This window comes from Talpa occidentalis, unplaced genomic scaffold (assembly GCF_014898055.3).
Source record: "Talpa occidentalis isolate TD23 unplaced genomic scaffold, MPIMG_talOcc4v2.1 talOcc4.5, whole genome shotgun sequence".
NCBI lineage: Eukaryota > Metazoa > Chordata > Mammalia > Eulipotyphla > Talpidae > Talpa > Talpa occidentalis.
Window position 1 is genome coordinate 47806167 of NW_023604861.1, and position 18015 is coordinate 47824181.

Sequence of the window (18015 nt, forward strand, 5' to 3'; positions counted from 1 at the left end):
AGCAAAGTTTCCTCTCTCCCATCTAGGTGCGAGCCAGGTGCACGTTTTCCTTCCAGAGAGCCTCATGCTACAATTCTTGAGCAGGGGGAGCTGCTAGGCTGGGGGCATCTGTCCCACTGATTACGCCCCTTGACTGGGTGCTCTAGGACTTGAGGGTCAGGACAGACATTCCAAAAGTCTCACTGTTCCCAGGCAAGGAAAGATTCCCAGCAGCACAGGGCTCCCCAGGTTCTTCATGCTGACAGTATCATCTGACAACTTTCTCTATGTGAGGGACTGTCAGAGCACAGGAGGTATTTAAGTCATCTGAGGATATACGGAACACAGGATTGTAGTTCCTTTCAGGGACTCCAAAGGTCTATGGGGAGCCCAGGAATCTGTGCTTCCATGTAACCTCCGGAGGCAGGTGAACAGGAGATCAAGCCAAGAAGAGATCAGCACTAAAGTGCAGGAAAGAACTGAAGCCCTGAAGCCCAGGAGGTTACAGCAGGGATGTTCAAGGGCAGGTGTCTTCCTCTCCTCAAGCAGGACAGTCTCACCTGCAGACCCCAGGAACAGCCAGTGGGCCAAGCACACCCCCACCCCATGCACAGATTGAGCCAGCTCTTCACTGTCGGGAGACATCGAACCATGCACAGCCTAGACTCTGCAGAGAATGGGGCAGCAAAGTAGCCCCTGAAGATGGATGAGAGACAGGTACCTGCCACTTCCCAGGGCTGAGAGATTCGGCAGAAACACTGTCCTGAAGTTACTAATCTTATCAGTACTGAGGGGCAAAGGTTAAGGCCATCCCCTGGGTACAAAGGAAAGAAACTGACTTAAGTATATCTCCTCCAGGGCTGCCTGGGTGTCAGAACCCTGAGGAGAGCCGCCATGGTCCCATGCAGGGGCAAGGTGAGGTTGCAACACCCAGAGCCTCTCAGGCCCTTGGGTGCCTGAGCCTTAGCAGCCCACTGGAGCTGGTGGTCAGGCTAGGCTGGGGGGAGGAGACACTGTCCAGACTTCCCATTTGGGGTGAAATGAATTGGCGCCTTACCCACAGCAGAATTATAGCCTTATTCCTATTAACATCAAGTTCCTGCCAAGCAAGATAACCAATTCAGACAAGAGGCTATTAAAATGAAATATACCTAAAAGGGAGGGGAGGACCTACAACCTACTGTGGGGCCCGGATTAGCTGACAGAAAACCGCTGATGACATGAATTTTCACATGCATGGAATCTGATATGAGGGGGGCTGGATGACAGTGGCCATCCAAGCAGGGAGCAGGGCAGACGAATGAGCAGCACAAGCCCCGAAGAGAGAGGCCTCTAAGAGAGGCCACCACGTCAGACGCATAGGTCACTGCAAAGCCCATGATCCAACATACCTATCAGCATCCACACCGCAAACCGAATCCACGTGCCTTGGTCCAGCTGCATCATAAGATAGACGTTCACAAAGATGCTTAGGATGGGAAGCACTGGCAAAAAGGGCACCTGCAAAAAATGTGAGGTGGTGGTGGCATCATATCTCTCAGTGCTCTTAAAGAAGGGGCTAGCAGGGCCTCCCCTGGTGGTGCAGCGGTTGAGCGCTGGGCTGCAAAGCTGCCCGCAGCCTCCGCAGTGCTGGTTCAATCCCCGAACCCCAGCGGGGATCCCACATAGTGCACAGACCTCTCCTGCTGCGCCCGCTGCTCCCCTCAGCAGTGTATTTTGTTGGTCTGCCTGCTCTGCTCCCCACTTTGGTGAATTCTCTCACCCGCCCGTGCTTCTGACTGTACCCAGTGCTTATATAAATAAATCTTAAAAAAAAAAAAAAAAAAAAAAGAATGCTCATAATATTTAAAAAAAAAAAAAAAGAAGGGGCTAGCAGTGGAACTTCCTCTTTATCTCTAAAATACAACTAAAATCAGAAGCCTTGGTCATCTCCCAAGGCTCGGCTAGGACGCCTGGATGGGCACTGACGAGAAGCGGCATGAATGAGGTGCACTCCGCCGCCTAAGAGCCAGCAGCAGGGAGGCAACCTCCTTCCTGGGTCAGCTCCTCTTTCAGCAGGCTCCATGTGTGCCCGGGGGACCCTGCCTCACACTCCCCTGAAGCTCACCAGCAAGTTATCTCCTCCGGACACGGAGGCCCGGCCGAGCCCACACAGGGTCAACCTCTCAGAGGGAGGGTCACAGTCAGTGGTGGACTAGGAGCTTTCCTGCACTTCTCTCAGGCCCAGCTGCTCACCTTGAACGACAGCTTGGTCTTGCTCTCAGGCTGCCTCCAGATGATGGCCGTGACCACAAAGCAGAGGAGCGCAGATCCCGTGAGCATGAAGATGGCCCACAACTCCGCTTTTATCAGAGCCTCCTTTCCAAGTACAGCCACAATACAGAAGGTGACGATAAACAATGCTAAGAGAAAGAGTTTTCCTCAAATTCAGGTCTCAACATTTCTCAAGTTCCCACAGATATCCTCAGTCCTCCCCAAAACCTTAGAAGAGGAAAGCTTCAAGTCTATAGGCATCAAGACAGATGCTTATCTCCCCTGGTAGCACCCACACTTCTTCCACCCTCATGAACCAGAAACCATTCAATGTCATCAAGCAAGGCCTCAAAGACCTTACAGGAAATGACAGACTTACCTATGAGACTGGTTGAAATGTTCACAATTAGCCCAGAGAATTTAGAAGGTTCCATGTTTTTGGGTGAAAGCATGGTTTTAAAAGAAAATTGCTCTGCTTCTGGTAAAAAGCCTGTCTGGGAATCACTGGTGCTCACCAGTTCATTCTGGTCTACTTGATCTAGCTCATCCATAGTTCTGGCCATCTGGTATACCAGACTAGGCTGCTCTGGCTGATACCTGTGAAGAAACGTATAGCATGAGCAATGGAATATGTTTTAATGATGCAAAAAAGATATGCACTAACTCAAGTTCTTAGTAAGCTTTCAAATGTTACGTGGCCTAAGACACAAGGAATAAAATGGGAAGAAGGTGGTAAGAATGATATATTCTCTGACCAAGCAGAAACAGAGGAAAGACCCAGGTGCTGGCCTTTTGCTCCTGCTTCTGGGCAACATCCTCCTTGGTGTCTGTTTTGGGACAACATGACCTCCACCGTGAGCCAGCCCAGAGGAAAGTCCTGAGGCAATTTCTCTTGCTCTGTGAAACAGGACTGGCCCTTGCATACTTCAGATATTAGGCCACTTTCAGCAAAACTATGGCTGTAGGGAACTAAAAGTAAAGACAGAAATAGAAAGCAATAACATCAGGATCCGATTTGGTGTGGAGAGCCAGAGAAATGTGTCTGGAGGCTGAGGGATTTGAGAAATTCTGTCTGCGTGACTTAATTGGATCAATTTATCTTAAAACTCCAAATGCCTTGAAGTAAATAACTCTATTGAGCTGGGTGAAGAATGAGCCTGTGGGATGATTTCCAAGACAAGTCACCTGCAAGTAAAGCATTCATTTTAAATGAGGTTCCTTATCTTCCCACCCAAAATGAAAAGAGCTCAAATCTTTTCTACCTGCTCTGAAAAAGAGTGCTTTATGAATTATTTTACATATAATCACTTCTAAGAGTATAAATGCATTTAACCATTAGTTGCACTAATTCATTTGTGCAACACCAATCAGTCAATGAAGAAAGTGGGAGGGCCTCAGAAAAGATTCCAGCATTGTGGCCACAGGAAGATCGGTGGTCAGCAAACAAGTTTTAGCTGATTCTACAGCCATGACCAAGACACAACCCCAGTTTTACACAAAATATTAACTGAGCAAACTAGAAATGGAATGGTGGTTTTACAAGTATAAAAACCTGGAAATAAGGAGGGCCGCGCTGGGAGACCAACACTGAGCGTCAACATGAGCACATGTTCTCATGATGACTGCTAGTTTGGGTTATTCCTGGGAGTGAGGAACTCGGAGCCCAGGAGTGAGCTTTGGGCGATAGGTACTGGGGCACCTGAGACACCAGGACATCAAGTCACGGGCCCAGAGCCACTTTATCACAGCTGCCCAGAGGGCTAGCCCACTCTGTATAAGGCTAAAAACAGCCTTGGCCACTTCACACCACATAATGGAACTCCTTTCTTCCTCCAGAAGCAGCCCAATAAAGCATCACCATAACCTGATTCACAAGTTATCATAATGACCTAGGTTTCTCTGGGTTCTCTTAATTGCCACCAGAGCCAGTCCCCAGTCCTATCTGTCCCAAGAACCTAGACCATGCTGAAATCATTACCTTAAGCCTTCAAAAATTCGGATCCCAGGGTCCAGACCGAACAGTTGGGACAAGAAGCTATCTATCCTCCCAACTTCTGGTCAGAAAAATTAGGGCACATGAAACAGGGAGGTGAGGCCAATACTGACTCTTTTCTAGGATGCTATTAACCACCAGTGCCACCCTCTCCTTGGCAAGTTCCCGATGGAACAATTATCAACCTAAAAGGCTATAAACCATTCAACTGTTAAAAGGCTAACAGGGAACATCCATAATTCTGTTACAGCATCCAGAGATACTGTACCTACCGTAAGACCAACACACAAGCAGCCACCAAGGAGTAAGCCAGGAGAGTGCCAATGGACATGAGGTCCACCAGGTCCTTCAGGTCAAAGAGGAAGGCCATCACAGCTGAGGGGGAGACAAACATCAGGACACACTGATGTCAGACATCTACATATACTGACGTCAGAACCACCACCCACCCACGAGCCAGGCCACTTGAGGAGTGCTTGCCTCCCCATCCCAACCCTTCCCATGAAATGACACTGCATAAAGGGAAGAAAAGCTCAGGATTAAGTGAATACATAGTGTTCAACATATCGTAACAATAGCATTTATATAAAAAGAGCTTTTATCAACATGACCTTTTTTGATCCTCAAGGCAACTTTGCAAACCATTTCTACACCATAGATGGGGAAAATGAAATTCAGACAGGTTGGGAGTTTTATCTAAGGTCACACAGTTAGTGAATAAGAAAATTAGGATCAAAACTAAATTACTGGAACTGGGGAACCAGTGTGACTTCCTCTACTCCAGGCTGAGTCATGTGCATCCACCCATCATCCACTGATCCATTCATCATGGATCCATCCATCCTTTCATGCGTCATCCATTCAGCACCCACTGGGAGTGTACCAGTCAATGGGTGGCAGGTATACACCATTAAACAGGACAAATCAGATAGTCCTTGGCCTTCATGAGTATATCAGCCCAAGACACACGCAGCTGTAGGCAACAATAATGAGAAGCAGAGGGAGGTAAGTGTGGTGCTCTGGGAGGACACAGGGACTCCGAACACAGGCAGGTGAGTAGGGAAGCGGTGACTTCTGAACAAAATCCGTCCCTTCACCATAACCTCCATTCAAAAAACAAAAAATTGCAAGCAAAAATTCTTTGTAATATCTGTGAGTCTCTATGTCTATTTATGTGGATACGTTTATCAAGTTTCTTGTTTGAAAAATAATCTGGCTCTATCTACTTTGGGATATTTTCTACTCACTTGCAATCGATACAAGTTAAAAACCACAAGCACAAAACCATTACTTGTCCACAAATATTTAAAGTTCCTAAAGACTACTGCTACTGAAAACAAATTTAAATTAAGAATTAATAGGATTAGGCCTTCCAGATAGAACAGTTTCTAACTGTTCATGCCACAGATGCCTGAGCTCCCATTCACAGAGAAACTCGAGATAATTTCTCCCATGCGAGGTGATTTTAGGAAACCAAATACCAAATGTAAAGAAAGAGTAAGTCCTTGGTTTGGTGAATGCATGTACTTTTCAGTCACCTTAAAGATTATAGTCTAATCTCCTTTAATCAGCACAGGAAGGAAATTAAGGCCAGTTTTAATATGATCAAATTACATGTAAATACTAAAAACACTATTTCCAGTTCCTTAATCTCTTAAATCTATTGGTCATATTCTGACACGTGGTGTCCCTTACCCCTTCACTGCGAACACTCTCAGGAGTGTGGAATTTCACAATAAATTTGTTAAATGATGAAAAACTAGCTTTCTGTCACTATATAAATACATATACACAAATTCACCAAATGAGGCACAGTTTGCTAAAGGTGTAAATAGTATGTGTGCATCCACACACTGGGCCCCTCCTTTGCTTAACTAGGGGGCCCTGAAATAACACATAGCTCAAAAGGTTCTTTCTCCACCAATTCCACTGACCTTTTGGGTAGAATCTGTTATTTGATAAGACAAACCTCTTTTGGGTCTGCATCATTTATAAACTTAGGGTAAATGGCTTCCCCAACAGTCCCCTCAATATCCCGTGGAGAAGAGGCAGCACATTTGGTAAACACTGTTCCTCAGGCACCCTCATTTTTCACAGAATTCATGACCTGTGCTACAAGGACACTCAATTTCCACTACTACCAAAAAATCTGTCTTGACTTGTATCATGCGAGATGTCTTTTCACTAAAGTCTACTCAAGAAAAAGTAAAGATAAAAGGCTTTGAAGGGTAGAGTGAGTACTGTACTGTCTGATGAGAAGAGAATAATAAAAAAATAATTCAATCTTTCTGAGAATTCCATCATTTCGTCTGTAAAACAGGTTTCTGCCTTTTGTTGAAGGGCAGTTATCTTACAATAAATCGGGTTTCAAGTGTAAAGGCCAAGTATGAAAAGACCACATACAACTTGGCACAGTAAAAGTCAAGCTATTCCTCCAGGCAGTAACAACTCAACACTTAAAATACTGTCATTTGACATTAGTTCCAGTTCTTACCAGCAATGGCACCGGAGGTCAATGTGGCGATTATTGGTGTTTTTGTCCTCTCATTGATTTTGGCTAAAAATTTAAACAGCAGTCCATCTTCAGCCATGGCATAGATCACCCGAGGCATGGGAAACATAGAACCCAAAAGACTAGATGGGAAGAAAAAGCAAAATGCATTTGTTTCATCAGCAATAAAGGCAACCTAATGCACAATTCCTATTGAAAAGATGGAGCCTGAATCCTCACCAAGAACTGCTATTCTCCAGACTCGGGAAGCCCATGGCTAAAAGACTGGGAATCCCACAAACCAACCGTGGGAGAAGCACTCACTGCAGGATGCAGGGGAAGAGTGGGTGAGCAACACCTACCATAAACTAGCACGGGGTCCATGCCACAACTTTTATGGAAGGAAACCTTTGTCTTTATTCCTAAAATCATTTCTAGCTGAATCAAATGGAAAATAAAAGCATTCATGAGGCTTTCTCTGTGGTAAATCCATATTTAGCAAGTGTTTCCTGTTTACACAGGCTATAAGGAAATATTGAGGGAAAAATGTTTCTCATTAACAGGCACTTCTTTTTTCAAGGAAGCTTCTGCTTTATATCCAAACTAAGGACCAAAACACGGGGTTCCCAAGAGGTGGCCTGTTCCAGTGGCCAACAACAGGTACAGCAAGGCATTCCCTGGCTAAGCTGACGATGTAAAGAGTGGGCCCTGAGTTCTCTGAATAGCTACAACACAATCAGCTTTTGGGATGACGGTCAGCATTCACCCAGACCATTTTTTTCTGCTATGAAAGGACTGGCGTTACGGTTCTCTTCCAAGGGAAAAAGAATACTACTAACAGCAAGCCCCTGTGGCACTTTCCACAGCCTCGTAGACCTGATGCTTTCCCAAGACATCCAGAATGCACACCTGGTAGAAAGCGCGCAGAGAGAGCCGACAGCCACCGCATACTTAGCGCCTTCCCAGCCCACGTGCTTGAAGGCATCCGGAAGGGGGCTGTTCTTGTCCAGGCAGAAGTACGGCATCATGAGCGTGAGGGCGGCCGACACCCCAAAGTAAGCGATGAAGCAAATCAAGAGGGATGCCACGATCCCCACAGGGATTGCCTTCTGGGGGTTCTTGACTTCTTCACCTAGAAACAACGAGTCAGCAAGGGCAAGAGAGCAAGAGCATCGCACAACCAGGATGCCCAAGGCCTGTCAGAACCCACCCCTCATGGCTCAGCCATGTGGGGACCAGGTCTTTGGGTTCCCAGGCTGAGTTGTGGCCTCGGTTACAAAGACCAGAAGACCTGTAAGCCCTGGGATGGTTTCCTCAACTTTTACATCATTGTTCCGCTAAGGAGAAGGTGTGTTTCCTTTGGCAAAGAAAATTTGTGAGGCCCAATGGAGCCCAGCCCATTTTTTTTTTTTCTATGATGACAATAGTTTCATGGCCTCATTCTCCTGGATGATGCACAGATATACAATCAGCTTGCAGCCAACGCTGTCACTAGCATCCCCTCCTGCAGTACAAGTCAGTCACGTTCATGATGCAGAGCTTCCTGTCAGGCACTGCCAGTTGGGGAAGTGATAAAAGGGGGAAAAGATTAGCAGGAAGCTACAAATCTACACATTACTCATGCGTGAAACAGCAGCTACTGGCACTTGTCCACGGGAAAGAAAATAGTGACCCAAGGGTAAAATTAGCCCAGCTTGACCGAGAGCAGACTCCGAGAGCAGTGTGTGTAGGCAGGCAGGGTTACCTGTTGTGGCGATGCAGTCAAAGCCCACAAAGGCATAGAAGCAGGTCGCTGCCCCTGACAGGACACCAGAGAATCCAAAGGGCATGAATCCACCGTTACCAAATTTAGTGTTACTAGAAAAAAAAAAAAGGGGACACGATCAAAGACCACAACACCCTCCTGGTCCTGAAGAGAAGCCAGGCCCACAGTCACCCTGCGGTATGGCCACCGTTGGCTCTGGGGCTTTTGGACCCCCAGTGAGCAGTCCTGGAGACGAGCTGTCACCAGCTACCATATTCACACGCTATGAGCAACAAGCTCCCTGCTTTACATGACCTGGAGCCACAGGGCTGGCACTAGGCCCGTCCCAGAAACAGCCTCTAAGTATTGACTTGGGAGGTGGGTAGGAATTGTGATACAGGTTGTCCAAGAGGGAGAAAGGAAGAAAAACCCAACAAGTCCCTGACTCCAGAGAATCCAAAGGGCATGAACCCACTATTACCAAATTTAGTGTTACTAGAAAAAAAAAAAGCACGATCAAAGACCACAACACCCTGGTCCTGAAGAGAAGTCAGGCCCACAGTCACCATGCGGTATGACTGCCGCTGGGTCTGGGGAGGAGCCTCAGAAAGAACATGTGCTTTCAGAATAAGAAGTAGCCAGTCAGATGCAGCTGGCCCAGAACAAAATGCAAAAAATCTCCCAGAGCATTTAACCAGTAACTCAAATCTCAAAGCAAACATTTCCACAGACACCAAGGTTTAAAAAAGTACGCTGTTCTAAAACAAATAAACAGCACTCAAAGCACTCTTATGCATCCCTGTACACAAAGTCAGAGACGCCCATGAGGGTGCAGACCAGCACCCAGCTCGGGCACAAGGGCAGGGCTTGACATGCATCTGCTGAAGTGAAGGATGCAGAGGCAAACCCACGGTTCTAAGCTCTGTGTCCAGGCTTAGAACAGCACTGCAGCCTCACACAGGCCCAAGCCCTATCTGGACAGCCCCAAATCCCCCCAAGTCTGATGCTGGCTGTCTCCAACCTCAGTCTGGATGGCTGTCCGCACTTCCTAATGTGACAGAGAAAACTGACACAGTATCCCAATCCTATAAACACTTATGTTGTTCAGATTGGGTTAGCAACTCATTTCATCACATATGCTATCACTGGGATTTATCAATTTGCTAATAAACCACTTGGACCCAATTATTTGCTAATGAAGATTAAGCCTTGTAATGATTCCTAGAAGACACTCATATTTCTCAATTTCAGAAAGCGCCACTGGAAGTAAGTGCATGAAGAAGTTCCTAAATGTGGGGTGTGGGGCTTACTATTACCCCATGGGCTCACGTGGCATCATGTGTGTATACAATATGTACTTGTGTATTAAACACAAAATACAAATACACATATACTCGTAATTGCTCGTATTTATACAAATAAAAACTGAAAGTTCACACACCAAAAAATAACCAAAATAATTACCTATGGCGGACTGGAGAAATACGTAGATATAGAAAAGAATGGGAATAAGATTTCTCTGTGTGTGCACTTTCACAATATTATATGAAACATATGAATATATTACCTACTCAACAAATTAAATTCAACTTTTAAGTCTGGATGTTGCTGATCCCACTGGCAGAGTATTGATAGAAAACAAGCACAAAGCCTATCCTACCAAGTCCAGATGGAAGAACCAGATTCCTGGCCCACTTCAGTCATATGCTCGACTGGGTGCTGCAGATGCTGATTTAAGAGAACTACATACACCTTTATCATGTGGAAGCTGAATTTTGGGGGGTTTGCATCCCTACTGTCAGACACTGTCCAACAAAACTTTCTCAGGAGGTTACCACATAGTGTTGATGATTTACTCTTACTACGTGTGTTACCATCCACAAAACAGTAGGTGAGAAAGACAGAGGGAAGAGTAATCAGAGAAAGGAAGGTTCCAGTTGGACCGTAGGTTAACACACCCACCCAGACTAAGAGACAGCTTGACTCACAGGCTTCAAAGGGAACTTTCCAACCATCCAAGGAAAGGGCATCCCAAAATCACAAACCAGGGCAGTCAGAACTGCCTCCAAACACACTGAGCTGAAGCGCCTCCATGCTCTGCGGTTTGGTTGGGAAATGTTCTATTTCAGAGACAAGCAATTTCATGCAAGACTACGTGGCCTATTTCAGAAACTGAAATTTACAGCTGGAAAAAAAGGGAAAGAAAGCAGTTCATAGGTTTTAATAAAATGAAAGAGTAAGCTGAGCTCCAATCCCATGGCTCCACCTCTTGAAGTGACTGATTCACCCCCCTCACTGTAGTTCCCCCAGGGATGGGGGCAGATGTAATGGTAAGAGACCCACCCATGACAGAGGGGCCAGGCAATAAATGTCACTTTGTCTGGGAGGCCAGTACAATTCATCATTACTACCAGATAAAGTGTGAGCACTGATGAAAGAAAATACTAACGGCTGATACCAACAATCCTTCATAAATATAATAAAATTAAATCTCGACTTACATCCAGTAAACAAGAAGTTCCCTCAATATTTAATTTCTGACCTCTAAATAGCAACCAGTAAAACGGTCTCCAAATTTTTCAAAGTTTACTGTATTATTTCAAAGCATACTTTGAATTGGCTTTACTCCACCCTGAATTAATGGGTTCCAATAAACTTGGCATTAGTATGACTCAGGAATGTTTGGAAATAATGTATCAAAAGTCCTCATTTCTTTATAATAGAGTTTAGCCCCCTAAAGGAAGGGTTTTTAACTATTAACCAATAGCAGAGTTAGCAGAATTCCATGCCCTTAATTCAACAGTGTTCTGTTTGCATCCCAGTGGGAAACTAGCCACGCATCAATACCTGCCCAGTAATGAGGCCACGGAAGGATGTGGCTGGTCTCCTGGCCCTTAGCCAGGGACCAGCTTGGCATGTGACCACACAGACCCTCCCCTCAGTGTGTGTGACCTTGTTTCTCAGCCTCCCTTGCAGCTAGTGGTGGCCACCTGCTGGATTCTGGCTAAAGGAAGGTGAGCAGAAGGTGCACGTGTCCTCCAGATCTGTTCTTAAAAGCACACTGTCCTCCGGACCCCTGTCCTTTCTAGGAGAGCTGAACCACTTCTGTGCCCATAGCCCTGCCCTGACCACAGAGATGAAGATAACGTCCTTGAAGATGACAGACCAGCCAACTGGGCATTTGGATCCCTGAAATTCCAGCAGACCAGCTGGCTAGCCAACCTGGACTGCTCATTTCCAGACATTCTTTTAAAGTCACTCTATGGAGAAGGGTCTCAATCAGGGCAGTTTAGCATTAAGCTGTAATTAAAATAGAATTGTAGACAAAATCTAACTCCCCATTCTCTACCCTGGCCTTCAAAGATTCACCTGAAAATCTGACCAAAGAGAAACATTGTATTTGTTTGGTCTCTGTTTTGTAGATAACCTGAGTATATAAAGCACAGGGTCCGAGAGCTGGCTGAGACCTGCCTCTAACTCTGGGTGTCCTAGGCAGAGAAACATTGGGGATGACAGGACTATTATTTCTCTGGGCTGCCAGAGTGCAAGTAGAGAATAGGAGAAAAACAGTATTATTCTAATCAAATTTTGATACTTTACTAGTTCTGAAAACTAGTTCCACATATTTCTTCTGCCTTCTAAATTACTAATTACAAAGTATTACAGAGTATTTATATATATAGATAAAGCATTTAAAAAATAGTGTTATCATCATGATATTGCAGAGAAAAATCCCTGCTAAATACAAAATCCCAAGGTTTGTCACGAAACAGAATCTGGAAAAATAGATTAATTTAGTGAGTCTGACAATGTTCCTGAACTGGACACAATTTTGGAATCAGAATGAAAATGCTCTTTTCCTTAATGCCTACCCCTCTGTAATAGAAAGTATGGTCTATTTAAGAGAAACAAAAGGTAACATAAATTTCAAACAAAATATCCTCAACTACTTCACTGCCAAAAAAAAAAAAAAAATTCGAATTATATTCTCAAAAAAGGCACAAATTTTTCTACCCAATTACATTTCCCAAATACACATATATGTTAAGGACCAAATACGAATGAATTGTCATGTGGAAAGAGAGCAAACCACCCACTTGTTGAAGCAGATATGTCCGGAGTAGTTCCGGAAATCCTCCTCCGTGAGCTGCCAGTTTTTAATCGATCCCTTCACAAATCCTGATACCATTATGAAGCCCAGAACCAGAACATTCACACAAGTGAATACTTTGTTGACCATGGCCGACTCTTTCACACCAAGAGTTAAAAGTCCTGAAAAAGTGCACAAACAGAAAATTTTGTCTGAGCGTTAACCTCATACTAGGTAAGTCCTTCTGGGGATGGGGACAAGATGGTGACTTGAAAGAATCCAAGTGGTAGCAAACCCCCAAAGATTTCTGTGAGCCTCTGAGAATAGGGCTGAATTAATTATCTTTCTAGAGGCAGGGATCAAAATAACCAAAGCCCATGGGATATTTAACACACCTATAAGAGCTGGCCTTCCTCTGGAATTGAGGGCGCACCAAAGGACTACGGAGATCAGGGTTATCACCATCAACCACCCACAGAAAGTGAGCCCCTCCCAGGGGACCAAGAGTGTGCTTCTCCCCGCACCCAGCCTCTCCCTCCTCCTCTCATTAAAAGGCATTTTGCTCAGTTTCTTGGTAGACAGGAATTTTTCAGAGGAGGGCCCTTTAGATTTACCTTGGGATGTTAGTAATCACAGCAGTGACAATTATCTGTGATTGTGGAACCAACACATACAGTTCCTCCTTGGACTCAATGCATGTAAAATACTGTCTAAGCTAGGAGATGGGTTCCCACGACCACTGTTTATGACTTGAGACTACTGACCGGCTGTGCATGCCTTTCATACACTGCACAATAAAAAATGTTCTCCAGAATAGATTGCATTCTGAAACAGACGTTAGAAGAGAATTGCACGATCAGTCACAGGCACATGTCATGTGCCACTGTGTTTTTTCTCCAGCATCCCTCCCTCCCGTGTTTATGACAATCTCACTGGTGCAAACTTATTTTCTGATACATGTTCCTGCCAGCTGGACCAGAAATACTGCTGAGACGGGTCTATGCGAGACGATTTCAATTACACGGTGTGGATTATAAGGCTTGTTGTTTTTAAAACTCATCCAAGCTAACCTCAAAGGAGAATTTATCTGTACTTCAGCTTCTTGTTTATATATTAAATGCCATCCTCGGGCTGAAACACAGATACATGTTACAAAGAAGCTGCCATTATCTGTGTTCATCTAATAGCTTGAATTTTTTAGTTCTGTAATCTCAACTTTGTCAGGAAATTTATTTAAAGGGTGTCCTGAAGGCTATAAGGTATAAAACTACCCAAAACTTCTAGAACACCAGGGCATAAGTTAGTGTTCCAGATGGATCTCATTCCTCCATATCTCCCTGGTCAGTGAAACTCAATTTTTCCTTTCCAAATAGTCAGCCATTGAGTGAAAAGAATTTGTATTCCTAGGTCACCTGCATAAAAAGCCTGCAGTACTAACAAAATCTTACTCCACTATCAGTTACACAAATACCAAAGATTCTCCTTATTTAAATGATATGTAACATGATAGCTATTGAATAGGACAACGCTTCGTGAAGCTATAAGAAGCCATTAAAACAAAAAGGATATCTGCAATAATTACAAAAAAGAAAAGAAAAGAAAGTTGAGGGGCAGAGGAAAAAACAGAAAAGGATGAAATGAATTTAACGGGGCCAATCAGATACCTTACAGCTACCCCTCCCACCCAGTGTCTCCCTCAATGTATGGCTTTACCTGTTAAGATAAGAATTATAATCACGGCAAATATGTCTGGGTTTTCAGCCAGCACCCCAGGCGCATGCAGAGCCATGTGTGTCTTTGAGAACTCCCCTATGGGTTTGCCTATCAGCTCGTCAAATGTGGCGCTCCAGGCCCTCGCAACGCTTGAAGTACCTGTCACAAAACACAAGCACCAGAGTTTATATAAGAAAACAATTAACAGAGTATTTGTCATCAAGCTCAATGTCTAAAGCATCAACGAATGCATGGGAATTCTGCATCAGCAGCATCCGCCTGATTCCAGGATATGCAACAAGAAATATTAGTGTCAAGCCATTAAATGGTTTCACGACCCACTCACAGGTTTGAGCCTGCAGTGGAAAACACCTTACTAGGAAAGTTCCTTTTTCAAGACCCTCCCGGAGGCGGCAAAGCAGACAATAGCTGCCTCCCATTAAACACTGATCTCCGCTAAGAGGAGAATGGAGGATCCACACAGGACTTACCATTATCCATCTCAGGAATAGTCCCCTGCACACCCCAGGGCAGGCGCTAGCCAACTTGTTCACTATGTACCTCGTACCTCAACATGGTCTCTACCAGCTGACCCACAGGTCACAAGTGCCTGGCTACCCTCCTTCTCCCCATAAACCCAGACACAAGGAGCACAAATGGATGCAGCTGTCCAAACAGCAACAATAGTCAATTGCTTGCTGGCTTTCTTTTAATTTGCATAAAGATACTGCTTTTCCAGTGGTGTTTCTCAGGAAATATGGCTAAAATCTAGTATTTACACAGAGCATTTTCTTGTTTTCAAAGGAGGCCCTGCTGGTGACTACCATCTGGAGCACTCGTGAGGTCTCTCAGAGTGATCTGCAAAGATTCCCTTTGGTCTCACGCTACATCTTTTCCCAACAATTCAAAGATTGAACCACATTCCTTCACAAGAGCACAATCTGTTAAGAGCACAACCCAGAGAAGAAAAAGACCCCTGACTGCTGACAGTTCCCACCTACCCAGCTGAAGCTGGGGCTGCTCACACTTCCTCCCAGCCTCTCCACCACTACCACCATATGCTGAATCATGGCCTAAAAAAAAAATTTTTTTTTACAGGTCAGTTTTCTGTAAAAACTGCCATCTCCGGGCCTCCCTGGTGGCGCAAGGGGTTAAACACCGCACTATGAAGCAATCCGAAGCCTCTGTAGCACGAGTTCGATTCCCGGCCGGTCAGGGAGCAACCCACATGGCGCAGCATACCTCTCCTGACTTGCCCGCTGCTCCCCTCAGCACTGTATTTCGTCAGTCTGCCTGTTCTGTTCCCTGCTCTGTCTCTGGTGAATCCTCTCACCCTCCGCACTGCATCTCTGGCCTGTACCCCAATTCTTGTATGCATAAATAAATAAATCTTAAAAAAAAACACCTGCCATCCCCTAAAGGTTAAAGCTGAGAATCATTGGTAGTAACAGGAGTGAGTCTCACACAAGCACACAACTCTGGGAGAGAACCCTTCATCGGTTGGTCTAGAAGCAGTAGGTGCTTCACTCTTTCGTTTTATGCCCAGGCAGACCCTCAGGAAATACAGAGGCCAATTTAAAATACTACCTCCCCACTTCAGGCTGCGTGAGCATTTGTAGTTAAGTTTTTGTGTCAATCTGAAGAAAACCATTTCTATAAATTTTATTCTCAAAGTTTAAAGAGAAAGTTATGTTGGTAATGAAAAGCGAAGGGGCTGCTCAGAGACCTTTTGGGGAGCCCTTCTCCAGCTGTCCTCAAGTACATGGCAATGGCGCCCCATCCAAGCCCAGGGCCCCTCAACCAAGCATAGCATTCTCCAGATGGGGTGGATGCAGGAGCAAGCTGGGACCCTAGGGCTCAACTTGTCCCTCTTACTGTATTTTTGATCCTATTACAGAAAAGTTTATTAAAATACAAAGGGAAATGGGTAGTGGTGATTTTACTTCTGCTTTTGTAAACAGGGCACTCATCTTTGATTTTTCTTATATTTAGATATTTCCTTTAAGTCGATGTTTTTAACTTTGGTCATAATCAAAATAAAAGTAACATAAAGAGAAATAAAGCTTTCTCACCTATCAAGCTGGAAAGACTTTTGTACTTTTGGTGTTTTTATTTGTTGGCTGGTTGATTGCTTTCCATGCTAATGCCCAGAGTCAGTAAGGATGTAAGGAAAGGGGCACAGGGTGGTCTGGGGGATCACAGTCAATGAAAGAAAAGTCTTAAAATATGTGGTACATAGGAAAGTCATCAAAAAGTAAAATAAAATGAAACAAATCCTAAGAATTCTCATCACAAGGAGAAAACTTTTTTAAGTTTCTTCTTTTCTTCTTTCTTATATGTATATGAAAAGATGGATGATAGCTGAGCCTACCGTGGCAATCATTTCACAAGATATGTAACTCAAACCATCCTCATGACTTTAACTGACACAGTGACATATGCCAGTAATTCCTCCCCAAGGCTAGGGGAGAACGGCAGGTTTGCTGATATAGACATTCTGATTCTTAGACCATTAAAAAAAAAACGGTCATGTTGAAGATTAATTAATACATTTATAACAACAATACCACAAAATACCATAAGGATATCTGATAAATCACGTATACAAATCAAATAATGGTAACTAGGAATATTACTGTGGAAAAAGTTAATGCCGTAAGAAATGTTTACTACATACTGTTTTATAAGCAAAGAGACATACTGGATAAAAAATACACACTAATGTTCACAAGATACTAACAATGACTCTAGCCTTGGAAACAAGCTCTTATTAGATAGTTTTCTTCTTCCTCCATGTATCCCTAATATCTAGCATAATACCAGGCACAGAGGAGGCGCTCAGTAATATTTGTTGAAAAAAATAAACGAGTAAGAATTAATTTCTCCAGGCTCTCAGATTGGGTCATTTCTACTTCTTTATGCTTTTCTATATTTGTAAAATTTTTCTGCATCAGTGACATATTATTTACTCCACTAATCAGGAAAAAAATACTTAAAGAAGCTGAATTCTCTGTAACCAACTAGAAATGTGCTATTGACTCTGTGACCATGGTGTTAAAGGACCTTGTTGGTCTGGCTGTCCCCACCAAGCGCCCGATGCACCTGCTCATTCAAACATGGGCACAAACACAGTCAGCGATGCCTAAAGGGGATGGGAAAGTGTACAAGATTGGGGAGAAGGCAGGAAAAAACAGATGTGGGGAGGGTCTGGACCTCCTGGGACTCACCGATGATATAGGAGAGGATTAAGTTCCAGCCGGTGATGAAGGCCCAGAGCTCCCCGACGGTGACATAGCTGTAGAGGTAGGCTGAACCCGTCTTGGGGACCCGAGCGCCAAACTCGCCGTAGCAGAGGCCCGCCAGCACAGAAGCCAGCGCGGCGATCAGGAAGGAGATGACAATGGCGGGGCCAGCATCCACTCGGGCCACTGCTCCAGCCAGGACATAGACACCAGCGCCCAGCGTGCTGCCCACCCCGAGCGCCACCAGGTCGAAAGTGTTCAAGCATCGAGAGAGCCGGCTCTCTTCACGGCTGCAGTCCACCACCTTCCGCCGCAACATCTGCTGGCCAATGTTGAGTAGTACTTTACACCCCATTTTGCTTTTCCAATCTGCCAAAGGAAAAGAACACAAGCACTTACTGCATTGTAACTATCTGTTCCCCTGCTACCCTGCTCTCACAGCGCAGAGAGATATGAGGTCCTCTACTATGAGGTCATTTGCCGAAGTTTCCAAATTCCATTGTTGGTGAT

General features: G+C 44.7%; 1 protein-coding gene across 16 annotated transcripts in view; it reads right to left on the bottom strand.

Moving 5' to 3' along the window:
• SLC7A1 (solute carrier family 7 member 1) overlaps positions 1–18015 on the bottom strand; it is a 67274-nt gene that overhangs the window by 5007 nt on the left and 44252 nt on the right. For all 16 annotated transcript variants that reach the window (XM_037527088.2, XM_054701975.1, XM_054701979.1 and 13 more), the window contains 10 exons: positions 17491–17874; positions 14264–14422; positions 12558–12732; positions 8461–8573; positions 7626–7848; positions 6720–6859; positions 4498–4600; positions 2612–2829; positions 2215–2381; positions 1371–1479 (listed from right to left, as the gene is read on the bottom strand). In XM_037527088.2, the coding sequence (XP_037382985.1) occupies positions 1371–1479; positions 2215–2381; positions 2612–2829; positions 4498–4600; positions 6720–6859; positions 7626–7848; positions 8461–8573; positions 12558–12732; positions 14264–14422; positions 17491–17860 (1777 nt within the window). In that variant the 5' untranslated portion in view covers positions 17861–17874. The remainder of the gene's footprint in view (positions 1–1370; positions 1480–2214; positions 2382–2611; positions 2830–4497; positions 4601–6719; positions 6860–7625; positions 7849–8460; positions 8574–12557; positions 12733–14263; positions 14423–17490; positions 17875–18015) is intronic.